Source organism: Rissa tridactyla, chromosome 1, assembly GCF_028500815.1.
Source record: "Rissa tridactyla isolate bRisTri1 chromosome 1, bRisTri1.patW.cur.20221130, whole genome shotgun sequence".
Taxonomy (NCBI): domain Eukaryota; kingdom Metazoa; phylum Chordata; class Aves; order Charadriiformes; family Laridae; genus Rissa; species Rissa tridactyla.
The window spans coordinates 19916499-19938810 of NC_071466.1; the positions used below are offsets into that span (position 1 = coordinate 19916499).

Below are 22312 nucleotides of genomic sequence, written 5' to 3' on the forward strand. Positions count from 1 at the left end.
AAAGGTCAGTGAAGTAGGAGGAGGATGAGGTGCTCCAGGCGCCAACTGGAGATTCCACCAGCAGCCACTGGAGAAGACCATGGGGAAGCAGGTTGTCCATGAAGGACCACAGTGAGCAGATATCCACACTGCAGCCTGTGCAGGACCCCATGCCAGAGCAGGGGGATGTGCCCTGAAGGAAGCTGCAGCACATGGATAGCCCACAAAGAGCACAGGAAAAGTGTGAGGAGGAAGGAGCAGCAGAGAGGAGCTGTTATGGACTGACCACAACCTCCATCCCCCTGTGCCACTCAGTGTGAGAGGAGGTAGAGGAGTCAGGAGACTTTATCTTGACCTTCAAGCTTTGTTCATCTTATTTCCCTCCCCTGTCCTGTTGAAGAGGGGAAGTGATAGGATGAGGGGTAATGATTTCAAACTGGAAGAGGGGAGATTTACGTTGGACATCAGAAAGAAATTTTTTACTGTGAGGGTGGTGAGACACTGGAACAGGTTGCCCAGAGAAGATGTGGATGCCCCATCCCTGGAAGTGTTCAAGGCCAGGCTGGATGAGGCTTTGAGCAACCTGGTCTTGTAGGAGGTGTCCCTGCCTATGGCAGGGAGTTTGGAACTAGCTGATCTTTAAGATGCCTTCCGACCTGAACCATTCTATGATTCTATGATATAAGTGAGAGAGCAGAGCAGCTGGGTGGGGGTCTGGCAGCTGGACAATGTCAACCCACCACAATGTGTACCAAAGTAAAGATCACAGGGCAGGACAATTATAGGACATCCTCTAGAGACAAACGCTACTTTAACAAACTCATACTGATGTTCAGAAAACTGAGTCAGTGTATCACAAGGCACAGGAATTACAGGTTTTCAAAGTGTCCCCATTTAAAACTTTGTCCATTAAAAAAACTACATCTAAGCCACATGTGGGCATAAGTAAAAAGCCTCATTGTTATTGCACACGTTTTTCCTCAAGGCACTGTCTCATCCTCTGAAGTCTCCTAATGTGAGACTTCAAGCAATTTTCTCAGCAACTAAAAAAATTAGCATCCAGAAGGCTTCTCCCCCCTGCCTGCTCCACGGTGGATGTCACAACTATCCATGGAGACTGGCCTCCCTCGCGGCCCTCAGGCACCAGCCAGACTGCTAATATGGCAGGTAACACCCACCAAGCTGGGGCGCCCTGTGAATTTTAACCAAACATCGAGAAACAGGCAAGGACAATTCCCTTCAATGCACCGAGCTTCGAAACTATGTCATAAATTCTAAAAAGACACTCAATGCAGCTTGAAAAAAACTTCCCTTACGTCTGTGTAATTAAATTCAGAGGATTTGTCATATGGTACAGCCATTTAATGGCTATAGATGTGCAGCCACTGTATTCTGACTCTGTCAGGAAAAGCAAGTTATCTGTGAGAATAAAATAGTTCCATAGGTAATGAAAATACCTGTGCAGGTAAGGGAAAGGTTGAAAGGAGATTATTTTAATCAATGGCAGAATGTCTTAGGTTTTCATGATGACAGTTGCTATTACTTTCTTTTTACTCCTCAGTCATCTATTAATAAAGCGGCTTTCAGCCCTGCTTCTGCAAAAACCTGCAAGTATGTAACAGTGCTTGTAACAAGGAATTTGCAAGATTTGGACCTCAGATCACAGCGTAAATAACTTTTCCAACATTCTCAGCTGGCTCTGTGAAAAGAAAATTGGAGTAAATCTTTTTGTAAAAGATTCCCTCTTCTCTTTATATAGGAAACATCATTGTTAATGGAGCAGTCATGCTCTGATGGGGTTGCATGGAAGCAGGACTGGACACCAGTTTATCATTAATGTCCACAGTACGTATAGTTACTCCAGAGCATCTCTAAAAATTTGTAACAAAAATTAAAACGCTTGTCAAACAAGGCTGTGAGTTGGGAAGCATAGAGGAAAACATCACCAAGCACCTTTCATTACCTCACATTAACACTTACCCAATAACTTGATGCTCAAAGTACTGCAGTGTCCTTTGAAGAGTTTGCCGAATGGTCTGAGGCTATGGAAGAATAATTAAAAAAATCATAAGATCAGGGAAGTACAGTACAGTTCAATTAACATTATCTTTTAACACACTATTTTTCTGCAGTTTTACTTCTCATCATCTTCTACCTGCTCGGTGTCCATCATAGCAATGGATATGAAATAGTATTCATTCCTTATACTTTACTTCACCATTTAAATAGGAAGGAATTTTACAATGTGACATAATAAATACTGCTTACAGGACTAGTTGTGCATGACAAAGGAGCCATTTTGCTATTCATTTTCAAAAACTATCACCTACCAATTATCTCATAATTTAAAAATAATTAATTTAAAATAGTTGCAAGAAAATGCTATTATTTTGTGATGAAAGTATCACCAGGAAAAGGCATTGGATTTTTAAACTTTGTACACTCCCTAGAGCATTTTGTACTAAAGGATATTATAAAGGCACAATTTATTATGGCTTACTTTCCTGACAAGCTATGATTCTCCAGTCATCCTTCAAATTACCAGGAAACTCAAGTTCATCAAAAGAAAATCATGACATGCTTCAAGCATTTCTATGCTATTTCATTTTAATAGGTATTCACCAAACTACATATGTGCATATATGTGTTTATTTGCATTATTACTACTACTACAGTGTTCACCAAAATACTTATATATTTATTTTCCTTACTACTACTGCTGCTGCTGCTATTACTATTACTTTGAATTAATTCATGAGACATCCTTGGGTAAATAAAGAAACTTTGAAATCCATGTCATTCTCTTTGGAATTTTCCAAGTCACTTACGGCAAAACATCGTTCTTCCAAAATTACTGGTTTGTGTCAAGTCTGAGGTTTTTCACCTGTCCATTCTGCCCTCGTGCCACAGGTCAGACGAAGGTACACAACCGGGGTTTATAAACCTTCCTTCTGTATCAGAGGCACACAGGGATATTTTGATCAGACTCGCAGCAGCAGCCACTCAAATTTTAGAGGTGTCTGCTATTTCCCTACGTTTTGGAAAAAACACCTAATCGTTTTGGAAAGCAATAGTTGAAACACCCCTTAATTAGAGGAATTTAATTCTAAAACCACCAAAATCTTTGAAAGTCTCAGATTTTGCTTGCTTCTGTACACATTCAGCAGTTCAAGAGCTGAGCTTTCTGCCTACTATCGCCCATGAGTTTGCAGAAGGAGGTACCTGTTGTGATGACGGCAGGAATGAAAAAGTGTATACCAAGCTGCACTAGGTTTGTGCAATTGTCAAGATTTCTTTTTTAATACCAAACTATACGAATGTGTCTACCCTTTTGAATTTGCATGTGTAGAAACACATGCGCTTAACAAAAATAAGCTCAAAACAGATGTAAACCTTGAAAGAGGTTTCGGGTTTTTTGTTAATTCCGTATCAGATAATTACTTCTTTTCTCTGTGGGAGCTAAGTTTCCTGTGCTAAAAATCATTAAAGTGTTCTCTTGCAAAACACAATGAATGAAACAATCACATATCAAAAAATCACACCCTTCTCAGTGGTACAGCAGGTGCTGAAGTCCTTAGGCCTGATGGGCTACAAATATATTTCATGGCATGTTCTCGCAGAGATTCAGAAGCTTTCTGTGCTCAGCAGGCAGAAAAATCCATTCTTCACATATAGAAAAGATGTATTTTCCCACTCTAGCAACCAGGAAAAGCAAAACAGCTTTAAGCAAAAAGGTCCAGACAGCTGCCACCTCACATCTCCATAGAGCATTTCCCTCAGCCTGATGCCCTACACACAGAACATTAGTACTCCACCAGCACCTCCTCTGACATGAAATGGGGAACGGTAGAAATGTCTGATTGTTAAATTAAATCTCCCTTCTGGTTCTCCCAAAGTGCTTTTACAGCAAGCATATGGAAGGCAGCAATGCCTGGTACCGCAGCAGAAATGAAGGAAAATAGCTTTTTGTCTTCTCAAGAAGTTTTGCAGCTTATGACACCTGAGCAGCCCTCCATGGATTGCCTTTGCCTTTCTCCTGCCTGACACACAGATGTTGCACCTCTTTTACCCAGGGAAAAGTCCTTTTGAATACCTCAAGATTTGACCATACGAGCAACTTCCAAGTCTTGAGCTTATTTCATCAATAGACCTCCCTTCTCCTGCAGTACTGGAATGAAAAAAAAAAAAAAAAAAACAACACAGAAACCTTTCTCTTCTGAAAGATAAATCATCTGCCTAGCTGCTGTCAGACAATTTTATACAATCCCATGAACTCATACTCCTTTTCACTGGCATCTCCTATCAAATCTTAGAAATTAAGTACAGACAAAAAATAGGATTTACGATTAAAACACTGGTCATAAACCGAGCTCTATGTAACATGCTCATAGCCAGTATGAAAACTGACCTGCAGAGCCACAAAGTCTTTCTTCATTTCTGACAAGAATTATTACAGCATGTCACTGTGCGTGGTTAAAAAGCCTCTGTGCGCCTTCTCGGTTTGCTGTATTTCATCACTGGTGAGTGTCATTTTGCTATCGATGCAATTCTGTAACTATGGCTATGACTAAACAAAATGGAGAGGAGAGAGATAACACCAGCTCGTAGCTACTTACAAGGGTAGTTTGGTGCACCGCTTCTGCCACTACTGACTATGCATTGCCTACAAGAGTGGGGAGGAAACATTTCCACCTCTTTTCTGCATCCAATGGCAAGATGGCATGGAGTCAAAATAGCTAAACCTTCTTCAAGTAGCCTCTCCAAGAAACATAGTTTCTGCCATTCGGGGAGATAAAAGGTAGCCTACCTATAACAATACACCTCTTCTATTGCAATGTACGTTTATGCCCTGCAGGTACTCAGTGGTGCTTATTTACTGGAAAGGTTTTAAAGCTTCAAAACCACTTAAAATGAAAGATTTAATATAAATGTAAAATAGTGACTATTAGCTAAAATAGTAAATTTTAACAATTCATTTTTTTTGTAACGATTTACTAATATGTGCTATGCATCGCAAAAGGAATAATCACATCAGTTCACATTTCTACGGGCAACTCAAATTAAGAAATGCCAGTATCGCTATTGTTAAGTGTAAATGAATCCAAGAATTGCCATACCAGATCGTACCCAAGCTCCATCTGGAATGACATATAAGGTAGAAGGGATTCCTTCTTGTGGATTTTGGGTTGGCTGAAGACCGCCACGAGTACCAAGTCCTGCCATTGTGGGGCTTCATCCAAGCCTCAAAGGCTAAAGGCTTCCTCTGCCTTCACTTTTTGACCATCCATTGTGTAGCAGACATACCACCACACCAGCCCTGCTCATCTGTCCTCTACTCCTGACCCTCACACTGTGGGCCAGTTTGCTCTGTCCAAAGGCAACTGTGCACACGCTGCTGCCACCTCTTTGCACAGAGAGCGCCTCCTGTTCCTCACCTTCCCAGCCCATCCTTCCTGAAGAACTTGTGTCCATCTCTTGCAGCACTCCCATCCCAAGTGCCATTCCACACAAGGATGTGTGCAAGCTCAGTCTATGAGACATCAGGGGATGTCTAATGCCACCTGTTTGCTCCTCATGCTGCCCGCATTTGGGCACAGGTGTACAGCCTGCTCACCGTCTCCTACAGCTCTTCCACCTGGCAACTCAGTGCTGCAACCAAAGCCCACCACCGTTGCACAGCAGCAGGCAGCGATCCCGACCATGGCAGCCCTGCCGTGACAGCTGCTGTGACTCTCCAGACACCACTGTTTGCAGGATGCACTTGAAGAGAATCTGCTCTTCTTGTTACACCTCGCCTGACTCTCCAGTAGTGCAAAACTGCTTCAAGACTTGAAGCTACAGGCATAGTAGCTTTTCAAAAGAGCTTTTGTGACTAACTGGAGAAAATCTTTATGAAGATATTTGTCTAAATGATCTTGAAGTATTCCATGTTTTTTAACTCAGACAACTTCCATTGAAAAAGAATTCCAGTTTAAACATTGTGTACCATTTTTTTTCTCTTGAGTTTCATTTTTCCTTCTTTTAACTTCATTGCCTCCAGTTTTGGAGACAAGGGGGAGAGGACTTCCACTTTAATTGCATCCCGTATTATAAATGTCTTCCCCACAGCAATCAAATACAAGCTTTCCAATCTCCTCTCAGAGGACAGGGACTGTAGCCTATTCCCTAGACATTTTCTGTTGCCTCTGAACTGTCTTTCATTTGATTGCAACACCTTTGGAAATAAACGGTATGGCTCATCTGCCCAACTGTAGGCACCCAAAGTGATTCATTTCATCCTACAGCTGGCATCTAATACATGCCTGAGGACTCAGTCTTTAGAAATACCCATTCCTTTCTTTTGTCTAGAAAAGGTGTTGAGTGATTGCTCTAGACTTAGACATCTTTTAAATGTTTAAGTAAGGACAGACAAACACCACCCTGAGGTGACAGAACTGCACACAGTATCCCAGATGACTCAGTCTAAATTTACATAAATGCAGTTCCAAATTCTCCATCCCATTCCTTTTGCATCCTAAGATAACCAGATAGAATTAGAGAAGAAAGGGACTGGATGGAACAGGGAGGTCCGAGCCAAGAGAGCAGCCAGGTACACAGACAGTTTTTCTGTAACCTTAACAAGGCTTCAAAGATTTTTCCTGGCAAAAGCTAAGTGGCTCCTAGCTGTGCCTCAGAAGTGCTTCAGCAGTCATGCTCTTAAAAACTTGAGTGCTTAAAATTTTAAACATGAAAGTTGAAGCACTGAAGAGCATAATAGGCTCAGCTAGAAACCACTTTGCTTCTATCAGAATTTCTTCGAGGAAGCCTGTCAGGTCAGGGAGCTCCGGGTCAGGGGGCTCCTCTGGGCTCTTGTGCCCTGGGGAGCTGCAAAGTCCTTCCTAGAGGAATCCGCCCATCTGCATACAGATGCAAGATGCCACAGACCTCAGCCAAACCGGCGCTTTGATGTTGAAAGTTTTACAAGCTTCAAATTTGTAGTGTTCAGTCACTAACTCAGCAAATGTGTAAGACTTTAATTGCCAGCTTCGCTGCTGGTGATCATTCATTAATGAAAAACATTTCTTTTTTTCATATTTCAGAGCCGATTTTAGTCAAGTCTTTAGGCATAGGTGATTACAGATCTCTAAGCACCCATAAGTAGGTATGCACCTGGCCTATCCAGAAGGAAATAAATGGCAAAATAGTAATTTTAACATCCAGTCGGGGTTTTTTTAATATTTAGCCCACGATCATGAAAGCAGTGGAGAACTGTTATGTCCCTGTCCTTCTAGTCACCAAAATATTGATGTTAAAGAGGCCATAAACAAAGAACCAAGGCTCCAGCTGAAGACAAACATTTATCAACATTCCCAAATGCCAGTACTGGGGAGATAAGCATTGAAATTGCTGCAACTAGGGAAAGACAGAACTGAAAAAGAACAGGAAGGCTTCTTTGGCATCCTACAATTTTATGATGATGTAGAAAGGAGGAAGGTTCCCTCGCAGGTCTTTGCACATCCTGCACAGCCAGGATCCCTCCCTGTCCCCTTCCCAATAGCTGAAGAATGAAATTAAAGGGCACAGACAGAAACCAACAAAGGAGAAGGAGCCCCAACATAAGAAAACATTTGAAAAATTAAAAAAGAAAAAAATCATCTTTGGGGCTTAATAGTGCTTTTGATAATATAAACAGGAAAAAATGTATTTTTACTCTCTAGCTTCTGAACCTTTAGGGTGTACTCATTTTTTTCTCTGTAACTGTACAAGCTAAAAATGTATTTTTTCTTCATGAAAACCAGCTTCCTGAGTCCAGAGGTTTGTGCTTTAGATAAAAGCACCAACTGCTTGCAGACCTCCATGACTAGCACCAGAATTGGTATCATAGAATCATAGAGGGGAAGATGCAGAATCCCCAGGAGGGGACTGTTTGGGGATCCAGAGTGGGATGACTGACAGCTGGAGGCCAAACAAGCTGCCCTACAACAGCTCGCGAGGATCCAGACGGGACCAGGCAAGAGCACAGCACCTGAGCTCAGTACCACATGGCAACTAAACCTGAGACCGTTCTGCTCCTCAGTTCATGCAAACTGGGGCACTTTTCACAGAGAAATACTTGCGCATATCAGAGAAAATGCCTTAATTTAATAAATAACATTGAGACTAAAAATTTTACCCCATACTATTTCATGGCAATAACAATGCAAACACTCTGAAGAAATAAAGCAGAGCTAAATAATAATTAGAAATTATAACTCCTGCATCCCCAGCTGCCTTTCCACTAGAAGAATCACAGACATTAGGGATGGAAATTGCCTATTAGATCATCTAGTCTAACTCCTTGACAGTGAAGGATAAATATCTCAGGGTGCTATCCATTATAATACCGGCTGGCATCACTTTGTTCATGTTTGAATTTCAGCCATGTCTGGAATGGATAGAAGATCTGTTCTGTGCTGCAGAAAGAATGTATACAGTAGGTGAGAATATAATAGGTGATCTACCGCTAATGCTACCTGTTCACCTTTTAATGCAACTCACATCTACTACATAAAATCATTGGTGCTACTCTAGCAGACAGATCGGAAATGAAAGGCTTTACACGTCAGCCTTTCTCAGGGAATTTCTTCTGCTAGGAGAGAAAAAAAAATTTCCTCTGTATAACTGGACCTAATTTCATATGCAGAGCTGCAAAGATGCTTATCCCTTTGAGATCTATAGAAAAACCACAGATTTTTTTTGTCTTCATTTTGAAACTTATTTTGAGAGTTAGCAAGCAGACACATCTAGAAAGAATTTGGATATGAGATGGAATGATTTCTTTTACTTAAAGCATTTTATAACAGCCTTTAACATTAGCACAAGAGGTAGAAGGGAAGAGAGGGTTTTTCTCTCTGTTAACATTTTAAGTTTCACCAGGAGTACACTGGACTGCTGTGAAGTAGTAACTGTCTCTGCTCAAGCAGTTGCAAATGAAGGACATTCACCCTCATTTTGACAGAGCCATGACTGCACGCTGCTACTTAGGGACATATATTGACATACGTAACCCTTCGGCTTTACATCTTTGTCTGTTATTTGTACCTGGGCACTTTGGCCAGGGGAGAGGCAGAGAAGTGCAAAACAATGGAGATCAATTTTGTGGGATTAACACTGGTGCTGCCACACTCTGGTTTGTTGGCCAGCGGTCGAGATTTGCCTGTGGCCAGGTCTGATCCCCAGCAGGGAGATGCTCTCTGCTTCCAGGCAGCAAAGACGCCTGCAATGTATGAATGGTTTTTATCAAGCACTGCACAGAAGTCAAGATTTCAGCCTGGAACTATACAAACATTAAGAAAGCAACTATTGCTAAGATCAGTACAAGCACTAGATGTCAAATATTTAAACTCATCCTAAATAAAATTTCATCAAGGTCAATAGAATGCAGCAGGCCCTCGGGTGCAGTTAAACTGATTCCTTTAATATTTTATTTGCTGGGGCTGAAGCTCCCTCGCATGAGATGTTAAACTACCAAACAAGACAAACATACAAAACCCACCGTGATTCTCATATTGACAATGTTTTCCAGAATGTTCCTGTTTAAGACACCACAGCCCTGTTCCACGCTATGAAATAGCAGATTGACTGACTACAGACTGCTCATGTAACCTTGTGTATACATGGCTTTTCTCTCTGTTATGTTCAAAGATACTGGGAAAAAGTCTGATTTTATTATACTTTAAAAAAATTAATCCTGTTTGTCTGATGGAGTTAGAAATCAGGAGTTTCTCATGGCATATGCCTTTCTTCACCATTTTTTACACTTTTTTTTCCTTCCCACCCTCATTCCCAAGAAGGATGTTACTCATGTAAAGCTCATCCAGCCTGGGCTATTAAGTGATTAAGCTCATCACACCGCTGATATGGATATCATTTGACATGACCTTACTTCCTTCAGAAAGATAGGCAGAAGTTATTCCTACAACAGTAGAGCTTAGATACACTTTATGGGTTAATGTGAGTCATAAGGAGCTCAGAACCCTTCTGCAAATTTTTTTCAAAATCTTATGTGGAAATCATTTTGTTACCTCTCCTGTTAGTGGCAACAACTTGTTATTGCTACTAAAAAGAGTAGCTATTCCTTGAGAGTAAGTGGTAGAGGTTTATGATGGAGCCACGTTCAATTTGAGCTGCTACTTTGCAACTTCTCCACCAAAACCCCACCTCTACTCACCGGAGGATTTACTTGCAATTAAGCAATTTCAAGTTACAGAGGTTCTGTGATATAAGTACTAGCCTACACAACAGTCCTTAGGTTCACTTTTCTCCCACTGTCAGGAAAAAGGCTGTATTCAAAGACAATTCTTAAATTCAAGTTACTTGGCAGCAGCCAGTAGCAGCTTCCTCACTTAAATAGGAAAAAAATGTTCTTACTTTAATGTGTCTTCAACTGGGCCTTTAAAGAATAGCAGGAATAATTCTGAATGAACAGGAAAGTATATGAGAAGCGATTTTCACTTAATAATGTTTACAGTTCAAGAGATGCGTTACATAGGCCATTCAGAAAATAAAATCAAATGGAAATGTAAGTCGGTTTAATGCTGTGTCATGCTGTAATTCTCTTTCCAGAAAGATCAGTACAGCGCTTGGGGGTTCACAGTCTCCTCTGAATGCATGCCCAGTCACTCTTAGATGCTTCAGGGTAGTCCATGCCCCTTAGATGGGAGCTGAGCATTTGACTTTTCAAATCAGTGACAAATTTTTTTTTTTTCTGATTTTGATTCTATTTTCAGCCCGGTGTTGGATACAAGTCAAGATAGAACTGGAGCAAATGTGCAAATTGCTGCAAGGAACTGGAATTCAGTAAGATACTAAATGGCATTTCTACAGAATAAAACTGTGTCCACTGGTGCCAGGGTATCATTCCCACATAGCAGAGCTCTAAAAGGCAGAAAAATTTATGTTGATAATGAATAGCGTATAGTATCATCATCTCTAGTTATCAAAGTTCATGTGGTTGTGGGTGTAAAATTCAACCCTTAAAATGGAACACAACAATAAAGCTGAAATTAAAAGAAAAATATATCGTTTAATTTGCTTGTGATGTACATATAATTATTGCAGCTGATTTCTTAAAAACAAGGTCATAAATCAATGTCCTTACAAGGTTCACAGCTTTTTATTATTTATCTCCAAAAACCTGAACCCAGCCCAGTGAGAAGGACACCTGTTTGTTTTGACAGAAGCTGGATCTAGCTCCAAATTTCTCTGATAGAGTATTTAACAAAGACCCTTTGATGGTCGTTCAGATAAAGGACAGAAGGAACATCTTTGCCCAGTCAGGAACATGATTTAGGAACATGTTAGAGTGGATAGAAGCTGCCTACACAATTATGGGCTCAGCTTTGTGGGAACATCGCAGGGGTGAAAGGCTGTGAGAGGGCAGAGCCAGAGATGGGGCAATAAGCATGGAGCACTGTTGGCCACGGTTTCATGGGATACAGGAGTCACAAGAACTGAGTGTGTGCAATTTCCAGGGTTTATTGCACTGAGCAGCTAAATTTGGTCCCACAAAACACCATCTTCACACTCAGGTGCTGAGCACAGCCCTGGCTGGGCACCGTTCCCCTGACTCTTCGGTCTGCGGCACCCAGCTCTGCCTGGCTGCTGGGAGAGCCTCGACCCTCCTGCTGCCAATGCGCCTGCTTACTTGGGGGGCAACGGGGCAGCTACTCAAAGTGATGATGTTCAGTATATGCATAGTTAGTTTGTTGAGTGCAGCTTTGAGAAAAAGCTGCCTCTCTTCTTGCATCGCCGCTGCTCTGCCTCCCTGCCTGGTGCACCCTGTCTCCCTGACCTTCCCCAGCACACCCTACTTATGAACGACAATGGTAGGGTACATATGGAGGTCTGCTCATCTTCTTCATCACCACACCTTTGCCTCCAAAATACACAGTTGTTTCAGTGGAGGTGAGCCTTATCATCCTCCTAGTTCTGGCTGTTAAGAAATAGAGGGTTCAGGGTATGTGAGTTCCAGATAAACGGTGCCCACCCTTCAGCCATCCAGGCACGTCAGGAAACCTTTAGGAACCCAGAGGAACATAAAATGACCTGCGCTGACTGAGGATCAGACCCCTACATCCTCTAGTATAGCAACTGCAGGAAAAATGTATTTAAGAAAAAGGTTGGAAAAATCGTATGTGCTGGAAAGTGCTAGAAGCTGTTCTCCAGGAGCCAGCAGAAGGGTAGGATTAAACGCTGCAACACAGCAAGGTGTTTAAGTTTTTCCTGCAGTTCCACAAAAAGTAAAATTTGTGCAAAGTCACACTCAGCTAAACTTGAGACCAAGATTACAGGTGATACAAAATGCAGTAACTTCTTTTCGCTGTATTTTAATATAAAATATCTCAAATGCTTCATTACTGCATTTTACTCTACAGAATCTCTTTCCCTTGACAGTGCAGTTGTACTAACTCGTGAACACATTGCACAGGAGACACTAATATTTTCACATACATTTTTGCGCTACCACCCCTAAGACCTAGCCTGCTTGCACAGCCTTCTTGCTGCTCTGCCCCATGGACAGAGCTCTTGCTCAGCTCCTTTGCCCCTTGGATGCTCCCTCCTGCTCAGTTCGAGACTCTCCGCAGCCCCAGAGCAGCTCTCGGTAGCCCCTGCTACTGCCACATTGAAATAGTATCACCCCAGAGATCTCTCTGCGTGTCACAGCACTATTAAACACACAGAAAGATTCTTTTTCTCAGTGAAAACACCCACTGCCGAAGGAAAGTACAAAATTAAGGCTAAGTATAAGCATCAGGAACCTGTAGCATCTTTCAGCTTTGGAAGTGTTCAGCACTGGGATGGGGACAAATTGCTCCTGCATTCATGTTGGAAAGGAAAATATCAAGCCATTGCAGGGAATATAAATAGTGTATACCTTCACACACACTTGTATGTACATAAATATATGTTTATACACTTAACAGACACCCATATCTGTAGTGTCATGGAATGAAGAGGTATCTATGTCTGTAGTAAAATTATTAAAGCTTTTTGTTCAGAAAAAACATAAGTCAATGCACCCTTCAGACTTGCCTTTTAATTTTACAAATAATGGAAATGAGTCCCATTTGACACTAATTTTACAGGCAAAGTATTTTTTTTTTTTTACTTCTAATTAATTTTATTCCTGATTTACATTAGCAGATGTGCAAAAATAATCCAATTCAAATTGTTAAACATATGGTAACTTGACTTGTTGCATGAAGGCATTTATTCAGTATCACAGAACAATTTTTTAAAAATGCACCAAAATAACAATGCACCTAAACAGTGATTTCTCAGAGTGAAAACTGAAAAGACAGGGGACCTGATTCGTTTCTTATACCATGATTGTGACAACATGACATTTTAGACTTAACCACATTAATTTATGCCAAAGCGTGTAAGATGTGACTGAAGCACCAATCATAATGCCAAGATAAAAAGTGAAATTTTGAGCAGTATGTATCACATTAATTTTTTTTTTTAAAAGACAGTTTTTCAGCAATAACGGTTGCCATAATTATCTCCCAAGGAAGTCATGGAAGCTGTTGGTTGGGACATCAAAACCAGGTTGGGTGAAATTTTTGCATTCTTAAATGAAATTTCTCTGAGAGCAGGAAGGAAAGATGACTATAAGATCTCCCAAAGTTTTCCTTGTCTCTTAATTCAAAGAATGTGCTAATTTAAAGAACAAAATCAACAATTCATCAAAGCTCTAAAACTAATTGTCTTTTATAGCAACTCAATTCAGGAGGTAGCAGTCAAAGTTGGGAAAATACAAATACTAAGGTTATCTAAAAATACTGCACTGAGCTACTTCAGAATACTTTAAATATTTTGGGTAACACATGCTCTAATTATACCGTTGTATTATTATCAAATTAAATAGCTTCTTTTTTTTTTTTTACTAAAACAAGACAAGTCACCTGAGATACCATCTATTAATATCAGCATTACAAGACCAGGTTCCCAGCGGAGTGGGGAAAAATCAATGGGAAAGAAAAGGCTTAACTGAAACTGGACAGCTATTATCTTGTACTGCGGGCTAACTTGTCCCATTAAACAGCGTGTCACTCCTGTCTAGACAGTTCAAGGAACACCGAAAAGAAAGAGAATATTAAAACTAAAGCAAACTGATAGCTGGTGGTGATGAGACTCATAATTTCCAAAGCTGGATAACAATACGCAAAAAGATGATCCAATGTCACAATAGCAAATATAGTCGTCTTACAGATTAAGGCTACTTGTTGCAATTAATATTTTGTACTGTAACACGTTAAAATATCCCAGAGACCAAACAAGCATTCAGTTGCAGATGAAACTTTCGTGAGGAAAATTTAGTGATTGTCACAGAGGTATTTGTAGGAGCATAGCACAATCGTAACAGAAAGGCTGGAGAAGAACCTTACGTTATACATGAACCTACAGAACTCCTGAGCCACTGAATTCAGTCTCACAAAGCGACACCAGCACACGTTACGGGTTCTACCCAAATTCACTACTTATTTTAGCATATGCAATGCTTCATTGATTCTCAACCACAGGTGTAGCTATCCAGACAATCATAAGTCATGGATTTCAAAGTACGCTTAATAGAAACTGATCTCTCAGGAATGCCAGTGCATCCAGGAGGCACAGGGAAATCTGTTGCTGAAATATTTCTGAACACCAAGTCGAAACTTTGTGGTTTTACCTTGCTCAGTACGGAAAAGCCCTATAAATGTAATAAGTTCACATCTCCTCTATGCTGAAGAAAGAATGTGCATGCCATGAATCATATAGACATAACTTTTTATAATAAAATGTTGCTAGGACCAGACAGCCGCAAGCACTTTTATGATTTTACCATTTTTTAACTCAGAAAAGGACTCGGCAGAAACAATAAACCCAGCTAAACCGGCAGCGGCACGTATTTGTGCCTCCCGACCCCATTTCCAGCACCGGGCTGCCGAGATCCTTCCTCCCGCCGGTTCGCGGGGCCGGCAACCCGCAGCCGGGGCTGGCCCGGCGGGGCAGGGGGCTGCGGCGGCGCGGCGGGGACGCCCGGGCGAAGGGCGAGGGCACCGCCGCCCCCTTCCCGACGCCGACCCGACCCCGCGGAGCCGGCCGGGGGCGGGCGCGGCGCTCCGCGGGCGCGGGGCACTCACCGCGGGGGCCGTCAGGCGGCGGATGCTCTCGCCCAGCGAGTCCAGGTTGACCCGCCGGCGGCGCGGAGCGCGGCGAGCCCCGGCGCTGGCCGCGGCGGCAGCGGCGGCGGCGGCGGCGGCGAAGGGGGTGTCGGCGGGGCCGGGGGGGCTGCGGCTGCCGTTCCAGCAGAGGCGGGACAGGGGACACTCGCCCTCCTCCTCGGGGCTGGTCTCCGGGCAGTCCGAGCCCAGCGAGCTGAAGGACTCGGAGGAGATCTTGCGCCGGGACATGGTGCCGCGGGGAGACGGCGGCGGCGGCGGCCGGGCTCAGCGCGGGGCGGCGGGCAGCCGCGGCGGGCAGCGCCGAGCTGCGCGGCCGCGGGGGCGGCCGCCTCGCATGGCCGCGGGTGCCCCGAGGCGGGAGGCGGCGGCGGAGGCGCCGCGCCGGGGCCGGGGCCGGCGCAGCTCCGCGCCTTCGCCGCGCCTGGCCGGCGGAGCGCGGGTGCTGCGCGGTGCCGCGCCGGGAGGCTTTAAAGCGGTGGCGGCGGCGGCGGCGGCGGCGGATGGTGCCCTCCTCTGCCTCGGCTGCCCGCCCTCGCTCTCCCCTCCCCCGGCTCCCTCGCTGCTCCGCGGGAATCACGTGTTGTTTGGAGCCCTTTCCCCCTCCTCCTCCTCCTCCTCCTCCTCCCGCCTCCCCCCGCCCCGCTCGCCGCCTGTCGCGCTCAGCCCCGCACGCCGCGGCCCGCAGCCCCGCTCCCGCCTGCCGGGGGGATGCTGCCACCGCCCCCGGCGGGCAGCAGCACCGGCGGGGCGGGACAAGGGCCGGAGCCGACGCGCAGCCCGCGCTCCCGCCGCTGCCGGCTGCCGGGCGGGCGGACAGGTCGCTCCGCTCTCCTCCCGGCGCGTTGGATCCGGGCGAAGGCGGGGGGAGCGGGGGAACGGGCCGGTGTCCCCCCGCACGGCTCGGCGGGGAGCGGCCGGGGGCTCCCCGCGGCGCTCCCGCTGCGGCCGCCCCGGCCCTGCCGTCCCGCGGCGGTGCTGGACAGCTCCCTGCGCCCGGGGAGCGGCGGGGGGAGACGGTCCTGCTGCCCCTGCCGCCCGACAACTTTGCCGATCGGCATTCGGGAAGCTGAACCTTGGGGGGAGCGGGGGGCGAAGAAAATGATTTTAACAAGCTGGGGAGGCGAGATGCGGCCGCCAGTTTGGGGAGGGAAAAGTTCTTCTCGTCTCCGTGCGAGCGCCGCTGCCGCTAACATTGCAGGTCATGGCCAAAAAAAAAAAAAAGAAGAAACTAAATTCATTCCCCTGTAGCAGCCCTGTGCTACAAAAGGAGAACGGAGCGGGGTGGAGGACACAAAGCACAGGAGCTTGGATGCGGGATGACACCCTTGAAGACAATGCAAGGTGTCACCTTCCCCACTTTCTGTACCCATGCAGTCAGTTCAAAGACACCTTGAGAGTTTCATGGCACTAGTGATAACCACACGTTTCTCAGCTGAAAGGCTCCAAGGAAACGTCATCTCAGCTGTAGTGGTGCGTCCTGCCATCAAGGAAGACAGCTTGTCATTACTCTATCTTCACTCAAACAAAATTTATTTTAAAATGCAACAATTTTAAGATAGTTTTTACTCTACCTTTCCTTTCCCCTGTATTATGACATATGTTTTAAAACCTTATCCTGTTAGATGCCTGAGTGCAGCCTAAACAAGAACCCACTGGAGAGACTGGGAAGATTTCCACAGGTATGAAGGAGCTTTTGAGCATGGCCCTAGACAGCACAGCCCGGGGGTGTGCTTTCAGAAGGGGCACAGGTCTGTGGCTGAGCATGCCGCTTTTAAGTAGGGCACAACAGCCCTTGCCAGGACATTGCTTTCAGTGTCATCATCCCTGTTTCTCTTGGCCCAGTCAATTTCTATTTTTTTTTTTTTCTATAGAAGTATATACGGAATGAGAGAAACATTGAATCTCCTTTTGTCTTGCCATATTTTCTAAATTGCTGGGGCTTGAAGGCTGTGGCTTGAAAGGATGCATAATAAAGCTGGAGTGGTCTATACTACCTTCTGTTGCCTTATAAAATATTACAGTTGGGATGCAGAGACTTTCTTTTTGCAGTCCTGGTGATGCCCTTAGCAGCCCTAGGACAGGAATCGGACATGACTTCACCTGAAAGTTAATTCATGCATGAACCTCCAGATCCGTTGTCCTCCTCTGTCTTTCCTCCTCTAGTGAATAATAATATTCATCAGTACCTGAGTGCAGAGAAACAAGACAGTCATTCTGCCTGCCCTCAGTCCAAGCTCCTGCCATTGAGGAGGTTCAGGAATTAAGGGGCCTGGAAGGGGTCCTTCAGTGCTAAACACTATCCCCAGCACAGGGTACTCTGTGTTAAGATGTTAATTTTCTTCACATGCTTCAGTTTCCATTAAACTCATTTCCTTCTCATAGACCGTATCGTACAGTCCTCAGTGAAGCAAACTTCTGCGGGTTCCCTGGCTGATGCAGTGGCAGTGACAACTGGGTAAGAGCTACATAGTTTAGCATTGAAAGTGCAAATACATATTTATAAGTCTAAACTGCTAAAATACTGAAGTGTCAACTGGTTCCATGTGCAGTAATTCAGCTGTAGGGTAAGCAACTGGCTTGTGGGCATGTTTGCATTTTATTCAGCACCAGGGAAAAACAGTTTCAAGATGACAAAACTGACACTTTTTAAGCCTTCGGTTTCCTCTTTTTCTTAAAGTTAAACGCAACTGATCATTGGCATTTGAGTTCCCCTTGCAGCATTAAAAATTACTTTCTTCATGCCCCTCATGGCCATATTCCTTTTATGCCTGTAATGTGGCGACCCAGTGTGGCAGTGTGCTCTTCCCCTTTCCCCCTCCCCAGCTCAAGCCATAACCATCAGGGGGAGTTGTGATGAGTTGCACCTGAACTTTGGGGGATGGCTGGCAACACAGCCAAGCACCGTCTGGAATGGGGACCTAGACATTTTGTTGCTATGCAAATATGACTATAGGTCAATTATCTTTCTATAAATAGCAGATAGCCCAAGAGCCCGTTGAACTCTCCTGCACGGCAGTGGGCTGCATGCCAGGATCTCCCCCTGAGTGGGGATGTCCGCTCAAGGTTACTCCTCGAGGTTGAGAGATTCCTTGCTGCAACAGATTCTCGGTAAGTGGTTAATAGCATGCTAACTTTGAAATCTTAGCTAAGTGATATAAGGATTGATTGCGCATATATAATCCTTTAGACATAAACCATTGACCAAGTCTGGGACTAGGATTGGATCCAGCCACACCTAGACTCCTCTCTGAGAAGGAGTTTAGAAAGCAAGGGGGTCCTTTCTGAACCTCGTGACTCCATGGGAGGGTCTCCTTGACAGTTCTGTCTGACCCTGGCCTCTGTGCAGGAAATAACGAAGTGTGCGTTGTCATCCAATCTCACAAAACACTGTCACATTTACTATCAAACTTCGTTAAATCACTGTTTTATATCAATAAATATTACACTGCTTCTCTCTTAGGAGTGAAGTTAATCACTCTGTCCTCAACACCCTGAAATGGGAAGAGAAATGTTTTGCTTCACTGAGTGTTCCTGAGGTCAGGATTATTATAACTGAATGCACTTGTATACCAAACCAACTCTTCTCAAGAACATAAAAGACAGTTTTCTTTTAACATCAACATAGCGAAGTTCACCACTCAGAGTGAAAAATGCAGTTAGGGCTTCAAGGCTTCTATTCTTCCACCTGAAGCAACATTTTGAGCAAACCCGGATGCAGTGTAACTATTCACTGGCTCAGCTACAACCTTTCAAACTTGTGGAAGCAAGCCTGATACCTGCCCGGTCCAGTTATAGAGATGTCAGTAATCTGTGTGCTGCAACTCTGATTGGGATTCAAGATATAAAATACATGGAATTGCATAGAGGCACCAGCTGGAAAAGTACCAAACACCGTCACAAGATGTCTTGAGTTAAATAGAAATGGACAGCAGAAGATCCAAGATGATGCGGGTCCTGGAGGTGAGTCTGGTGAAGACAACAAGTCGTTCGGTCCCTGGTTAATTATTCTCATTTTATTCCTCCTGATCCAGATGCAACCTTGGCAAAAGCTAAATACCACAGCGGGTTGCTTCATCTGACAGTCAAATGCCTTTGACAGCACATAGACATAGACAGTCACAGCGCATAAAAGAACAAATGTTCTTCTTTTAGACATGTCTCATCAGCCCAAATTTGCAGTTGGCACCTTACCAGATGAATAGTAGAAATGCCTGTAAAATACATAAGGATCACCAAAACAGTGCCTATGTATCTGCTATCACACTACAATAGAGAACAATTTGTGTGTCCCACAGGTATTAGAGCCAGTTCAGAGAAAAATAAGAATATTTTTCTTTTACAATCCCTAATGTATAATTGCTCTTCTAAGAAAATTATTCTGAAACGCACTAGTGTTTTATAAATTTTTATCTGTTTTCACATTTTGTCTTGGCTCTAGTCAAGACAGCAAGACTCACAATACTGAGTTCAGCCCTGACAGAAAACGCATGGTCTTTAATTTCCACTAATTGCAACATGTTACTTTATTGTTATTTATTCATGATTTTTATCCATTTGTTATTAACTAAGCATTTCTCATCAGATATTATATGCTGGAGTTTTGATGTTATTATTTTTATTTACAAATGCTGTTTTTCTGCACAGAGCCTGGGAAAATCAAAATTACAAAAACAACTTCATCATAGTGCATTACATTGTCCTATCTGCATTTGTTGAGAAAATGTTAGTCGCAGAGCTGCCGGAAGAAACTATTTCAATTAATCCCACTTAGGGGTGAGTCGCATATATCGCATACACCACATACGTATTTCACATCATTTCACCTATTATATTGTATGGCTTTTTTATAATGATCTTTTTATAGTACTGCTGAACCTATAAGTACTTAATTTTCCTTTAATAGAAAAGATTGTTGTCCCAGGATCAATGTCTCCCACAGAGAAAGTAAACATCTGTTTTGCAAAGCATTCCTAAAGCAGCAGGAGACCATTACCCTGTGACAACATTCTATTACAATTACTTTATTGCAGTCAGGCAAAATGAGTGATGTGTAGTAAATTTATTCTTTTTTCACATTCTGCCAAACCTTCCTGTTCTTTATCCAATGACTTCCATCTGGAGTATTGCCTGGAAGGATGGCTGGGGCATTCTGCCATTTGTCATTAATGATCTGTTGAGTTACGATTGGCTTAAAGAACAGATCGATTTTACGTTTCAACTACTCAGAAATACAGTTTCTGTGCAAGATACAGCAGATTTACATTGACCAAAGCATTGACCAAAGCTGATATTCTAGTAATCAGGTCATGTTTGAGTCCATCATGTTGCATGGTGTATTACTGAAGGAGTAATGAATCTCTTTTTCACTGTGTGATGAGATAATACATAATGAAGGCAGCAGAATCTGGGTCTTAATGCTCATAAAGTGTCTTTAATCTGTGACTCTCAGCACACTTTTAAGACTTTTGTTCTCGTGGATGAGAAAAGCAAAGCACCAGTGACTGATATCATGAGTCACACACTACATAGCAGATCAATAGTAGAATCAGAAATTCCTTGTTACCTAATCTAACTTTGAGACAACTTTATTCAGAATCAATTGGCTTGAAACATGAATGGCCAGCAGCAGAGCCATTTGTAATTTCAGGGATTTCACTACAACAACTTGACAAAGAAGGATCAAAACAAGATGTCAAGGCTATGGAAGGAGTTATGTTACATTGACATCACCACTATTTCAACAAAATAAAAATCGGTAAAGGAAGCTGCTGAGGGAGTGAAAAAAAAAATAAGAATGCCCAGATAACAGTGTTTTGATTCAGATGGTTAGGTCAAAGTGAGATTGCAAATCCCAGTGAGAACTTCTGGCGGCATACAGCTTCAACTAATTGTCCAGAAGGAACACACAGCTGGCTAAACATTCAGACTTAAAAATTTTTAAATTGTAAAAGAAAAAATATAGCACAGCACTCAAAACCTCTAATTTCCATTTGGCTTGCACAGAGAGCCAGATTTACTGAATTCAACACCAGGTGAGGTAGACTGAACCTTTTCTTGATCAGCACTTCTTCTGGGAACCGAGATTTTTCAGGTAACAGAGGCCCCATGAGTTCTGCCTCAGAGTTACCTATAAACCCCATCCAAATTTATTTAAAACACCAAACCAAGAAGATGCTGATGGGCATCTAGATGCTGGTCTAGAACTACCTCACCCCATCACTCTCTGCAGTTGAGTCAAGACACTACTTATAGAAGAACATCTCTCTACAGAAGCCACTTTGTTTTCACTCTTGCAACCATGTTTATCCCAGATAGACTTCCCACTATAAGCAGTTTTTGTAAGCGTATCGATGTCAACAATCAGGCTAATCCGAAGAAAATATAATGGTAGCTACATACGAGATTAAAGTCTATTTGCTTTCAAGCATCCTCTGCATCATAGTGGGAATTCAGACATGTTTCTAGACTTCTGAACCAGCTCCCTGCGCTCTTTGTACACCACGAGAACCCAAGACAGCAAGGACTTTAAGAGCTTCTTGTGTCCTAGGCAGAGGCTGAATTAAACCAGGACCCCCACATTTTCTCAAGTGGCTGCTAGAACTGCCTGATCTCCCAAGGGAAGGCAGAGCTGATGGCCATGAGGCAGTGTGCTCCTCATGTCCCAGTGCTCTGGCTTGCTTGTAGGAATTCCCCTTGATGGTCTCTCACACAGCACATAATATTTTCCAGGCAGCACTGGGGTGTTCACTGGGCTGGAGGTGGGCCAGGAGAACATCGAAGCATCTCTGGAAGAAAAGGCAAGGAGTTAGCAGGTAGGTCCAGAGAAAATTAGGGTAGTTGACAAAGTACTGAGCAGGTTTTACCTGGCATGAACCTGATCTGATCGAGGAGTAGTTTGCCAAGTCAAGCAGTGCTGCACAGCATCTGGGAGACATCCAGCCTGCAGCAGAGCTTGTACAAGAAGGGTTTTCTTGAGTAGCTCATTCAGGACCTGGCTGGGAGCGTGGCAGCAGGTTCTACCAAAGGAGGCTAAGCCAGTGTATGTAGTACATAGTCTTGTACTGCATATTCTTTGGTGTCACCTGAGCAAGCTGGTCCTTTCCACAAGCATTACACTATTATTAATTATTATTACAGTTCAT

At 43.6% G+C, this 22312-nt stretch overlaps 1 protein-coding gene across 1 annotated transcript in view; it reads right to left on the reverse strand.

Annotated features, from left to right (window-relative positions):
- Nucleotides 1–15401, reverse strand: part of GUCY1A2 (guanylate cyclase 1 soluble subunit alpha 2) — a 182742-nt gene extending 167341 nt beyond the window's left edge. Inside the window, exons 1-2 of the mRNA XM_054203627.1 lie at nt 15129–15401; nt 1960–2021 (exon numbers count right to left, since the gene is read on the reverse strand). Coding sequence (XP_054059602.1) covers nt 1960–2021; nt 15129–15398 — 332 coding nt within the window. The 5' untranslated portion in view covers nt 15399–15401. The remainder of the gene's footprint in view (nt 1–1959; nt 2022–15128) is intronic.
- Between the last annotated feature and the right edge of the window lie 6911 nt (nt 15402–22312).